General features: G+C 41.9%; 1 protein-coding gene across 3 annotated transcripts in view; it reads right to left on the bottom strand.

Moving 5' to 3' along the window:
* SDK1 (sidekick cell adhesion molecule 1) overlaps window positions 1-12,854 on the bottom strand; it is a 389,575-nt gene that overhangs the window by 86,299 nt on the left and 290,422 nt on the right. For all 3 annotated transcript variants that reach the window (XM_077186853.1, XM_077186854.1, XM_054643643.2), the window contains 3 exons: window positions 10,990-11,111; window positions 3,608-3,717; window positions 1,065-1,215 (listed from right to left, as the gene is read on the bottom strand). In XM_077186853.1, the coding sequence (XP_077042968.1) occupies window positions 1,065-1,215; window positions 3,608-3,717; window positions 10,990-11,111 (383 nt within the window). The remainder of the gene's footprint in view (window positions 1-1,064; window positions 1,216-3,607; window positions 3,718-10,989; window positions 11,112-12,854) is intronic.

A 12,854-nucleotide genomic window follows, 5' to 3' on the forward strand; every position in this document is an offset into this window, starting at 1 on the left:
CCTCGCTGCTGCTGCACCAGGGCTCTGAGAAACACAGGATGCTGCCCATGGCTGGGGTGCACCTTCTGGGGACCGTTTTGTACAGAGCAAACAACCGAGCCCTGGAAAGCGGCAAATTGGCTTGAGCGCTCCGTTCCTGCCCTACGTGTTGACCCAGACTGTGGTCCTGGAGCCCCTCAAAGCCAAGCTTTTACACACAGCCACATTCCCCTGATGAAGTGGCAGAAACAGTGGCAGTAAGCAATTTATTTGATTAATAAGGCACTTAAGGCAAGGCTCAGATTTCCGACTAGTCTGGAAAAGGAAACAATTTGGCTGTTGCTCCTCTGTGCTGAGCACGATGATGAGGAGGAGGAGGAGGCGCTTTGGGGAGGGCTGCCCTGGGCCTGGGGTGTCAGAACTCAGTGCATCCCTCCCGGTGTCCAGAGTTGCTGAGGACCCCGCCGGGGGGCTCAGAGACCCTGGCATGCTGCCCAGAACACCTGGGGATTTGATTGTGACCCTTGGAGCAAGTTACCAGCTTTGTATGAGGATGTGAAAGTCACACAGGTTTGACTGGTGTAATAACAAAATATTCACAGGGTGAAAATGTAGATTTTGGGATTTTTGGTATGGGGTGGAGGAATGATGGAAAGATGGAGGAATCAGGGCGTGTCTAGCCTTTCTTCTTCTTCTTGTTCTCCATTTTCTGCTGTGATGTTGGCACTTTGGGATTGGTTTAGAGTAGAAGTGCACTGTCTAACATAGGTGATAGGTATTGGGAATTAAGAGTAAATATGATATACATAGTTTGCAGTATAAAAGGATGATACAGCCTTGGGGGCGGTCAGAATGCTCGTGGCTGCCTTGCTGAACAGACCTCAGCTGGGCAGAAAGAAAATTTTATAGATAAGAATTAATAAACAACCTCAAGACCGAAAAGTGAAGAGTCCAGACTCGTTCTTCAGCTGCACGGGCTGAAGCAGAACCATCCTACACATCTCAGGGCAGCAATTATCAACACTAACCCGAGACTGGGGGAGCATCCCCGTCCCCACCGCCCCCACGTCCCTTGAGCTGCTCACCACCCATCGCAGCCACAGGCTGGTCTCGCTGGCCGTGCGCACGGTGACGCTGCCGGGGGCCACGTCCGGCGGCGCCTGCAGGGTCTGGATGACCCGCGAGGGTTGGCTCAGGGGGCTGGGGCCCACCACGTTCACCTGCCGCATCCGGAACCTGCAGCAAGGGGGGATAAAAGCAGTGAGTGCCACTGCCAGGGCTCAGGGAATGCTCCCTTGCTTCTCCAGGGAGGGAGGACGGGTGGAAAAATATGAATTAGCGGCTTTGGAAACGTTCCGCAAAGGTCGCCGCACGCGGGTCCCCTTTGTATTCGCTGCTGAATGCTTGATGGTAACTGCTTCCAGATCCTCTAAGGTATTTAAAAAATGAAAATGAGATTAGCTTAGGGTCTATTAGAAACTTAGGTATTTGTGTGAGAAATTTATGTTAATTATACCAAGCCTGATGAGCTTATGCTGGCAGTAAGTGATTTTCTCTGGTGATGCTTATACAATACATTCAGAAAGGTATTAAAATATCAAACTTTGGATAGTCTCATTCCCTGTCAATATAAAAAATATACTGGTGATAACATTTCCCCTCAATTACGTGTTGAAAGAGGCTGATTTATCCCTGTGCTGCATTTTCAGCCTTCCTGCACAAGAAAGATTAAGTTATTTAATGTGGATATGCATCTTTAAAAAATACCCTGTCTGCTTGAAACCATCTCTTCTACAATAGAAATCCTTATTGGGTCACAAAAGATTTAGGGAAATCTTTTTTTACAAGGAGCACCACATAATTAAGATGTGCTGTATATTTCAGATACTCTCACCCATCACAAGCAACTGGAAGCACCCAGCACTTGCACATAAATACGTGACCTGCTCATATTAAACCCTTAATTTTTGGAGCTAATGACTGAGCTTGGGAAAAGGATGAGCCAGTCAACACAGCAGTGTTTATTTACCTGCTCTGATCTCCCTCCAAAGTGCACTGAAGGAAACACATTAAACAAATACTGTTCTGATTTCACCCTCAAACACTGGCCCAAAAGATGGGGAAGAATGGCCTGTAAAGAAGTGCTCTGATAATCAGCTCTCACCACGCATTTCTTCAGTGAGCAATGACTGAACTGTTGAGGGGACAACAAATCCATTTGGCAACAGCTTTCTAGGTTTCAAAAATTCGTATAAAATTGGTCAAGACTGAAGCAAAACCAAAAAAGTTCCTATCTTTGCATGCAGGAGAGACAAAAAATAGGCAAAATACAAGGTGCTGCCTTGAAAAGTCAAAGAGAAATGTGAAAGATTCCAGCATAAGTGGGACCATTCTAGAATTTAATGAATACAAGGGAAAAATGAGATGTAAGAATAAAATAAATCAAAAAGTTTAACAACTGGGAAAAAAAATCATCCCAAATTTCTCATATTCTTCATTATTAGCTATCCCAAAAATATTTCTCCATGCACCTCTGTGTGTGCAAGTTTTCCTTATTCTTCATGGACAGTGAAGGTTGAACTGTGGTACAACCTGCACTTTCTTGCTCACCCCTGCCTTTTCAGCTTTAGGATCTGTCTTTATGAGGAGAGCAAAATCCTCTTAACCTGAAGATAATTTTCCTAAACCTCTGCACCAGAAATCTCTACTTAAGTTCAAAAAAATTTTCAAAGACCTTTTAGTAAAACATTTAGCTCTGGAAGATGAGGTTTAAAACACTTCAGTGGAGGGTTAGTGAGAAATTCAATACGTTCCTAGGTTTGTGACCAAGGGAGGAAAATTACATGCCAGCACTGAGTCAGTTGTAAATTACATGAGCTCTCCTTGGTTGCACCTACTCCTGGCTTACAACAGCACATGGGTTAGTTAATAGCCCCTTCAGCCAGCACAAAATGGACAAGTTTCTAGAGGACTCATTTAACACTTGCCACTGGATTTCCTTTCCACCGGCCTCTACATTAGCAAGCTGGATCATGAAAGTATTTTCATTAGGGCTGAGTACCTCAAATTGTCCAGTCTTGTCTATACCACAGCATCACTTGGATTGGATTGATTTAAAAATCAATCTTGTTTAACTGGGGTGCACCCACAATGCAGAGTCACCTCAATCAGTTTAGGCATTGCTTATATCTATTAAGCTTAACTTGGTAAATTCCTATAAACAAAGGTTTCATCTAACTGATGTTACCAAATTAAGTTAAATCAATAAAGAGATGCTTAAGCTGATGCAAATATGTAATTACAGGTTTGCACCAGTTTAACCACGATTGATTTGCCACTGGCTGATGTTCCACTGGTGCTCTCTTCAGGGAGGAAGTCACAGGATAGCAGCTACTTGTAAAAGCATCTCACTGAGCACTTGAATTTCCTTCTCAACTGGATTTCATATGAATTACAATTAACAATATCAGATTGGTAATTTTAAGTATAACCTATCAAAACAGCAAAGCTTTTCCCTTTTGTTCAGATTATAAAACTCAGCCAGATGTTTCTGAATAGGAAAGCTGCTCCATGCTGCTATTTACTCTTTTTCTTTTCCATGCTGCAGAAAATTACCTGCTGTTCTTACCTGTAATGAGTGTAAGGAGTGAGGTTTGGTACCTCCAGCATCTGAGCATCAGGTTCATTCTCCACCTCATGAAGAGTCACCCATTCTTCTTCATCACCCAGCACACCAACCTGTACAAGGGAAAGGTTAGAAGGAATTCAAAGTATGTTTTATATAAATAAATAAATAAATAAATACATATAACCTCTTTCACAATGTGTGTCATCACAGCAGTGGAAGCACAAATGCTGTTAAACACATTTTCCAGTTAGTACTAATTTTTCTATGACTTGTTATTTGTAGAGAGAAAATCCAGCCAAGTTAGCCAAGTCTCCTTGTACCTGATGGGACTTCACTGGATCCTGTGATAAGATCCATTCCAGAAAAAACACCATGAGAGCAACAATGCCCTGTTCAATCTTCCTGCCACAATACAAAAGTATCAAGTAGTAATATAAGAGAATGAAAAATAGCCTTGATAATAACTCGCAGGAACTGATGCATACTAAGTAAGTCTCAATGGAGGCAAAATGCCATGGAAATGAAGACAGAGAAACAAGAGCAAAGTCAAAGAACAAAAGTGTTTTAACCTCATCTGCTGCTCTGCACTTAGACCAGACTTTTCCATGAGCAACCCTTTGTAGTAATTAATCACAACATATTGCCCAACATGGGCCCTCAGCCACAGCAGAGTTAGAAGGGACTAAACACTGATGAGAATTGAGCATTGCTTTCTATGCAGCTTTCTGGAGATGAAATGAAGATGAATCAGGACTTAAAAGGAAACCAACAGGGAATGAGAGAGGCCAGAGCCTGACCTGAAGATGCAGCACACATGGGCAGGGCTGTGCCAGAGCCATGGGAGGAGTGTGGGGAAGGAGGGAAGAGAAGGGCTGGATGGCTGGGCTTCACTTTGGAGGTTTGCAGGTGCTGAAACCCAGGGGAGCTCAGGCAAGGCCCCTGGAATAATTCCCCAGCACTGAGCATGTTCCTCTGGTGTTCCAACCCCACCACAAAGGGCGGGTGCAGCCCAATTCCCCCACCCTGGTACCCACAGTCAGGGGCTGAAGGGTGGCAGAGGGTACCTGGGCAGCTCTTCCCTTCAGTGTCTATTCACAGATTTAACATCCACAAAGACACCTTATCCCTTTTTAACCTACTGACACTCTCTACTCCCACAGGCTGCTGTGGCAACACATTCCAGAAGCTCACAACCCACTGTGTAAAGAGCCATTTCCTTTAATCTTTTTTAAACAGATCCCTTGCAAGTTCTGTGTACGAGTTACATCCACAGACACTGTCAAATACTCAACAGGCACCACAGCCCCAAGTATCTCGCATACCCAAAGTACTTCAAATAGAAAATTAGGTTTCATTCACTCTTTTCTTTTTTTTTCCCCTTCAGAAGAAGCAGCCTGATTTATTTATAGATGTTTTAGTTCTTCGCTCACCCAGGACTTGATGTGCTGCATATTTATGTTTGTGCATGAAGAAATGACACAAAGAAAATTAGGCCAGAGAAGTAAGTTCTGCATTGCACTATGGAAAGAAGCCTCTCTGATCTTCCCAGCAGAACACTGATTCCATGGAGGATGTGGCTGGACAGGTCTTGATGGACCTTTCAGATTTGTTGGGGGATCAAGGTCACTGCCATAGACTAAACAACATATAAAATAGATGGTAGTGAAAATTATGGACCTTTTAAAATTCCCAGTCCTAACTAAGCTCCACAAATTGTAGTGAAGCCCATGGATGTGGAATCTGAAGGGAAACAAGGTGAGATGGGTCTGCATGGTAAAACATAACATCCCTAAACTGAACCTGCAGAACAAAGAATGGAGAAAGAGATTTAAAAGAAAAAAAAGCCCTACACAAACAAAGAATGAATGAGAGTGTTGATTTCAGTCAAGGAAACAGAGAACATTTTTTATTAAATGAATTGTCTATTAATACTGTAGGAAGTCTATAGTAAATGCTTATTTTTGCAAATTTTGCACGTAACAGCATCACCTCTAAGTGCTGCAGTAATTGTATAGCAACAATCCACAGTGCTCTGGAGGCTGCAAATAATCTCCAGTGGTGACTAAGTTGTCTTTTTTGTATTCTAAGAGCACTAAGAGCTTTTTAAAATATTTCTTACCTAACAAAATAATGAGAGGAAAAAACAAAGGGCCCACAGGTTGCAATTGCTGTGCAGAGCAGGCAGGTCATTAATACACATTAAGGACCACAAGGCCCAGCAGTGCTGACATTGTCTCAGTGAGACATTTTCTGGTGGGCTGCAAAGGTGGAAATATTAAGGATCTTGTACTGTGTTGCTTGGAAGAAGTTTCATTTATTTATTTAATACATATATGTATGTATTCTCAGAAGTGAGCCTTAGAAGAAAATCTTCAGTGATGGACTTTATATTTTTAACTTCCCCAAAATCTATAGCAGATTCCAAGTTTCAGGCTGTGGAAGGAAAAGGAAACTATTTGTGCTGAAACACTCTGATGTCAGATCAGAGGAAACTTATCAGTTTCAAGAATCAGAGTACAAAGGGATTCCCACGGGGCAGAGAGAACCACGGGCAGTGGTTGGGATAAAAGAGTCCTTTGAGGGGCAGGAGAGCCCACTCTGAGCCGCTCTGCAGAACATCAAGTGAAGTTAAAGGCTTTTCTTTCTTGTAGCAGTTTTTTTTGGATAACAGTGTATGCACACTTCAGAGCAGGATGGTGTTTGTTGACAGATCACACGCACTCGTGGGTGCTTTGTTTTGGGAGGCAGATGAGGCACCAGCTGCTTTTCTGTTACCATCAGCAGAAAAACTCCTCGAGGAACAAAACTCTGCACCTCCCCAGTTCCCTGTGCCACGGGGCCACAGCCCCCAGGGACCCCAGCACTGCCACAATAAAAACACCTCTGTCCCCTGAGGCACTTCAGAGAATGCTCAATAACCATCAGCCATCACTGCTCAGCACATACTCATTGCCATCCCTCAGCTGCTCCCAAGGCAATACGTCCAATAAAAGGCCATATTCCTTCATTATTGCGGAAATGAGACAGTGTAAAACAATATTGGGAGTGATGTCAGAGCCTTTTACTTCCCCATGCATTAGTTTCTCCATTTCTTAAAAGGAAAACGTTACATATTTTATAAAATGACTCAACGTTTTCTGATGGAATGCACTGCATGAGCAAAGTTGCAGAATTCTGACTTTAAAAAGAAAACCCAAAACATTCAAATTTGGCATGAAAAAATCATGTGTATAAGACAGAAATGCCTCCAAAACTTCAGTTATGAAGTACTAACTGCAGGGAAGGAAAACACAATGTTCCTGTGCATTACAGAGGTAGCCCTTGTCCTGCTATAGTTCAAGATGTGCCAGAGTTTTCGTTTTAGAGCTCCATAACTCACACATTTGAAATCGCTCTGGGAGAAATTCGGTTCAGGGGATGTCAGCCCAGGTGCAATTTTTTTTCTTACTAAATCCTTACATCGATTCAGCCATTTTTGATTTAGAGATTGTCAGGGGCATAAAACTGTCAGAGTTTCAGACACTTTATTTACCAGCTCTGAAGTGAAAACGACACCCAGAGAATCACCTGGTGCAATGGATGAATCCTATCTGGGTCACTGGCTTCACCCACAAAACCACACAAATTCGAGGCTAAAGTTGCAACTTCTTTCCCAACTCCCAGCTTTAGAAGGCAACACAGAGATAATACTTTAAAGGTTTTACCACTTTGAAACTCTGCTCCTGCTCACCATGACATTCATACAAAAAAACCTTTCTAAAAACAGCAGAAAGGCTTTAAGCAAAAACTCTCTATAATAGCCCATACACTCGTGGCTCCAGGAAATGTGATGTCTCTTCAGAAACAGCTTTCAGCCATTCTGCAGCTCTTGTGCTGCCTGCAAATAATGTTAATCACCAGAAAACCACACCTGACTGGGCAGAAGTTACCCCAGATTCTGTAATCAGCTCGATGGTGTGGACTGAGCACCCACCAAGGCACAGCCAGGGTGGGTTGAAAATGGATGATCCTCAAGGTCCCTTCCAACCCAAACCATTCCATGATCAATTTATACACATCTTTCCTGAAAAAAAAACCCCAGGAAAAATCCAACAAAAGAAAAACAAGAAACTGGGCTGCAACTGCCAGAGAGCACAAACATGAAACTACATGAACACCAGCAGGGATTTGTAGTCATTCTTGGCTGAAAATTGCAAAAAAAAAAGAAGTCAGCAATATATGCTCTAACTGCATCTGAGAGGACAGGATGGCTGGAAGGATTTATTGAAATTCTTTGTAGAGGAACAAGTTACCTGTGAGTGTCAATGCCACAAGGCAGGGGGACTGCTGGTCCCTCTGAACAAGTGTCAGTGGAACATTTGTACTGCATTTGAGCCTCATCCTTTTGATTTGTATTCTATGTAATACTAAAAAAATGTTAGAAGTGTTTTTTAAACAGCATTGGTACATTTTTGTATTTCTCTGTTTGGAAATCCAGTTTCTTCCAGTCCTGAGTCTAGATAAAATGATGGAAAAGAAACAATCTAGTGATTTTTAAAAAATCCCTTCAAAAGTACAGAATGTACCTTCACTAGAAACACAGAAATGGGATTTTTAACGCTTGATATTTCAGTATCTACCAACACTAAACTCTTAAAGACTTGATCTCCTCTCATGCTCATTGACATAATTGAGAATTAGTTCCACAGTGGCTCCCATGAATTTACACCCAGGAACAAAAAGCAGAAACCAAGGCCAGATGCACAAAAATTTCACGTCAGCTGGAATTCCCAGCTGTGTTTCTCATCCAAATTGTTCATGAAGTATCAGACTTCAAAAATGGCTCTCAGCCAAACTGGAGGACTTGGAACATTTTCTAGACCTGCCCTCACCAAGGAAGCTTTCTGCCAAATAAAGGAACAAAGAAGGAAAACACGTTGGTAGCAGGTTGGTTGTGACTATGAATACAAAGCAGCTGAATTTTGTCTGTAAGGACTCAGACATTGAGAGTGAAAGGCAAATTCCCAGTAGAGATGGAAGAGAAGAGTCAGAATTATCAGGGATGGCCAAAGCAAAGGTGTTGCCCAGTTACAGAGGGGGAGGGATGCAGATGAAGTGCCAAAATCACAGATTATGTTTTATAGCTGAATGTCATCCTGTCCCTTGGCAATGCCATCAGCTTTAAAATCAGAGTGTGCAAAACCACCCCTTAAGTGGCTTTTAATTTAATGCCAAGGCATGAAACACTTAACACTGCTATTAAAAGCTGTACATGGGTCAATAAATGGAAGATCCAGAAGGACAAAACCCCTCCCTCCATTCCAGAATTGTACAGCCACAGCCTTCCAATCCAGCACAGTCCTAAGGAACAATTATGGTTGTCCATGCTAAAATACAGATGTTGCAACATCAGCCTGCACCCCAGCATGGACAAACCCCAGCTGAGAATAGACCACATCAAAGGCAGAAATGGACACTGGGGTGGCACTGGCAGCAAAAAACAATTTTGCAAAAGCTCTTTGAAAGGTGGGTAGGTCCAAGGCTGTTTAGATCCAAGTGGAGACAGAGGCATTCCTGCCCTTATCTCTGCTCCCACTGCCATGTTCACACCCCCTCCTCTCACAAGGATGTTCTGATCACACACAGCCTGTGCACAGTTGATCTGTCTGAAAATCATTTGTTCTTGGCTGGATCAAAGCTCGCAGCAGCTCCGGGTCTGATCCTCTGTCAGCACACACAGGAGGAAGAAAAGTCTTGGTAAGTGGGATGGGGAGAGGGAACAGGAGCAGGACAACCAGAACTCTGCTTTAGATTGGCTGAAAGTGCTGTGAAATTGCACTTTTAGAGAGAAAGAGTTTGAGAGGAGTGCTGGCAGAAAGGGGCTGTGAACAAAGGATTATATGCAGCTGTCATCCTGGAAACAGGATTTGCTATATCCTTGAGGACTCACCAATTTCACTGCATACCTGAACTGATTTTCATTAATCAGGTGAGCAAGAGTTTTTATTTTTTCCTGAAATCCACCAGGAGCAACATTTCTTGTTGTGCTGAAGCTGAGCAGTGAGGTGTGGTGCAGCAGAAACTTGTAGGGTTGCTGTGCTTAAAAGGACTGCCCAGGTTCCTCAAGGACTTGCCTGTGCTCCTTCCTCAAAAGGAACAAATAATTCCTGGGTCTGTCAGAACCAAAAACCCCTGGACTTTTCTAACGATGCATGAGATGTTGGTGAGGGTTTGTGAGCAAGAAAGACCCTCCCTGCACAGCAAGGACTGTTCAAACCACTGTTTGTACCCAGGGCTCTTCAAGGATGCAGATGAACTTCACGGTAATTATCACTGCAGTTTTAAAGCATTCAGATTTGCTTCACTTCAGCAGCATTCTGTAACTCACTGAATTAACAAATTCCTACCAACATCAATGCAGTGTTCCGGCAGGAAAATGCTCCTCGGAATGTGCTAAGCCACCATATTATTGGATTTTGGTGTTTAATTCTGTAATATGCCATAATGTGTATATAAATGGCACAAAATGTACCAACTTGTTCACAACAATCTCATTACCAAGTGAAGTGATTGTATCAACATGTCTAAGTGTGATGGTGATTTAAGAAGTCCAACATTTCGTCTAAAAAACAGATTATAGTATTTATAAAGACCTGTGGGAGGAAAGGAAGAAGCAAAGCTCATCTGTCAGGAGAACAAATGAGGAATATATAACTCCTCCAAGGCATAATGACAGCAGAAAGAGGGATATTGTTTAAAGCTGATGGAGAAGAGAATTCATCCTATTCATATCTAGAGGCCTGGATAGAAAACCTTGATATATTCCATTACGAGATAGAAAAATACACTCAATCTCATGAATAATGGTATCTTTACTGTTCAGTGCAATTCTTCCTATACTTCTGAATCTATGAGATAATAATTCCAAACTTTTGAAAAGACACCTGACAGAAACTGAACACAAGTTTCAAATCCTTTTCAAAATAGAAAGATGGACTAAAGCTCTGTTGTGTGTGCTGTTTATGGTTTACCTGGTGCTCTTCTGAACATAAACAAAACCCCATGTGAATTATTTAAAGGCTAAGCATTCTCACATACACATATATATACACATATATATACATATATATTATATAGCACTTTTTTATGTTGTTCTTCTGAACAGAAGTCCCAGCATTCATCTGACCCTTTTTTCCCTGGCTGACACAGACATTTCTGGACTGAGCCTCTCAAACTCCCCTGCATCCCAACCTTCCCAGAGCCCCCTGGACAGCTACTCCAGCATTTACAGAGGACCTCTGCTCCAAAGTTAAACAAAAACTGAAATCCCAACAAGAATTCATTAGTTAGGCTCGTTTTAACCTCCCAGAAACTTCATTAAGGTAACTTTGTCAGGGACATACCTGGCCTTCCACAATCCACTTGCAGATAGAGGTTTTGCCATCGTAGCCCGGGCGGAATTGAAGCGTGGCAGAGCGAGGGCTGATGTTGGAAATCACCAGGTTGGTTGGAGCACCTGGAAGTTCTGGAGAAACAGAAAAAAATAAATGAGAGGTAGAAACACCCTTTGTCAGCCAGTAACACGAGCTGACATTCAGTTTCCAAGGGAAAAGGGCTCTATTTGCCCCAGTTGTGGTTATTTTTCTTTTCTTTTTGGCAGCATTACTATTTCTGCTCTCTGAGCATGCACCACATTGTTACAGATCAAATGAGAAAAGAAAGAGCCCATCTACAGAATTACAGGAACTGTTTTAGAGAGGCTTCCCAATGAACAAACCCTGGTGGTTCTTGGGGGAAGGCATTTCCCAGCTCCATATCTGCCATGTCACCTAACTCCACTGAACTTCTGTTTCCCCAGAATTCAATTACAATAATGCTTATTTACTTCTCAGAGGACATACAACTACAACTGGAAAACACTCCAAGTTTTGGGTAGTGTATTTAATATTGACCTATAATATCTAGGTTTTCTAGGGCATTTCTAAAGCCTGATTAAAGTAAATGATTTTTTTTTCCTTCAATTTCTGTAGCAAATAAAGAGGGTGACCTCCTACGAGGAAAAATCTGAAGCCCCAATCAGATCTTTGCCTCCCATCAGTCAAGATTACAGTGGCATTTACATTTTTAATATCATCTGAATTAACAACAAAAGCAAGTTCAGGAAAGAGATTAAATATAGAGTGTTTATAATAAATTCTCAATAGTTACCTGCACTTATAACAAATGGAAATAACTATTATAATCAGTAATTATATAGTGGAAGGTGTCTCTGCCCATGGCAGGGGGTTGGAGCTAAATTATCTTTCAGGTCCCTTCCAACCCAAACCATTCTGTAATTTTATGATAATGCTGCACTCTGTGCAACTGCAAAAGGCTAAAAATGGGCAGGGTTTTGGCATATATTTCAGATATGCACAAATACCCAGTATTTCTTGGTTCTTACTTCACATTTGTGGGAACCACGATCGATCAACTAACCCTGCCCAAGTGGGATAATGCTGTTATCTGGCAGGCACCCTGCCATCAGATATCATGGCATTGATCCAGTCTGCAGCTTGTCATAATTACCTACGATTAGGGAAACAAGGGCAAACATACTTTAGGACACACAGAAAAGTTAAATAATACTGGGGAAGGGAGAAATTGGATTCCCTCAGTGATGAGCAATAACTGCTCCACTTTGGAAAATTCTACTTCTGTAACATCTATATTAACTGAAACTGCTTATTTGAGGTATGAAATGGCTGTTTAGTTTGCTTTTTACACTGGATGGGGCAGAGTGTAGAATTTTAAAAAGAAAATACAAAAAGGGTAAATGTACAGGTGCCCAAAGGGTAACTCAGACAATGTGGGACAGAACTGCCTCCTCCCAAATATTTTTTCAGGCCAAAACTTCAAATTCTTGTAAATAAGATTTTAGTTTCACTATACAAGTGAAACACTCATAGTTGACATAAGCTATATTACTTCCACATGGAAAATCCTTTCCCTTTTAATATCACCCAAACTCTATTTTTTGCCCCAAAGCAACACTTTGAATTGATTCAGGCTTCATTTTGATGTCACTTTGTAAATGTCAAGAGATTCTGTATTGTATCCACTTTATTGCTTTGTCCATTCCATTGTCATACCCACACATTTTTTTTTTGGTATTTGTATTAAACATCCTCAACTTCCTGGAAATTTCAAAAAGCAAGTATCTTCACTTTAACATTTCAGCCTGTCCCAAAAATTAAATCCAAATTACGCGGCAGAGAACTCCGGCGCT

Source organism: Agelaius phoeniceus, chromosome 16 (assembly GCF_051311805.1).
Source record: "Agelaius phoeniceus isolate bAgePho1 chromosome 16, bAgePho1.hap1, whole genome shotgun sequence".
NCBI lineage: Eukaryota > Metazoa > Chordata > Aves > Passeriformes > Icteridae > Agelaius > Agelaius phoeniceus.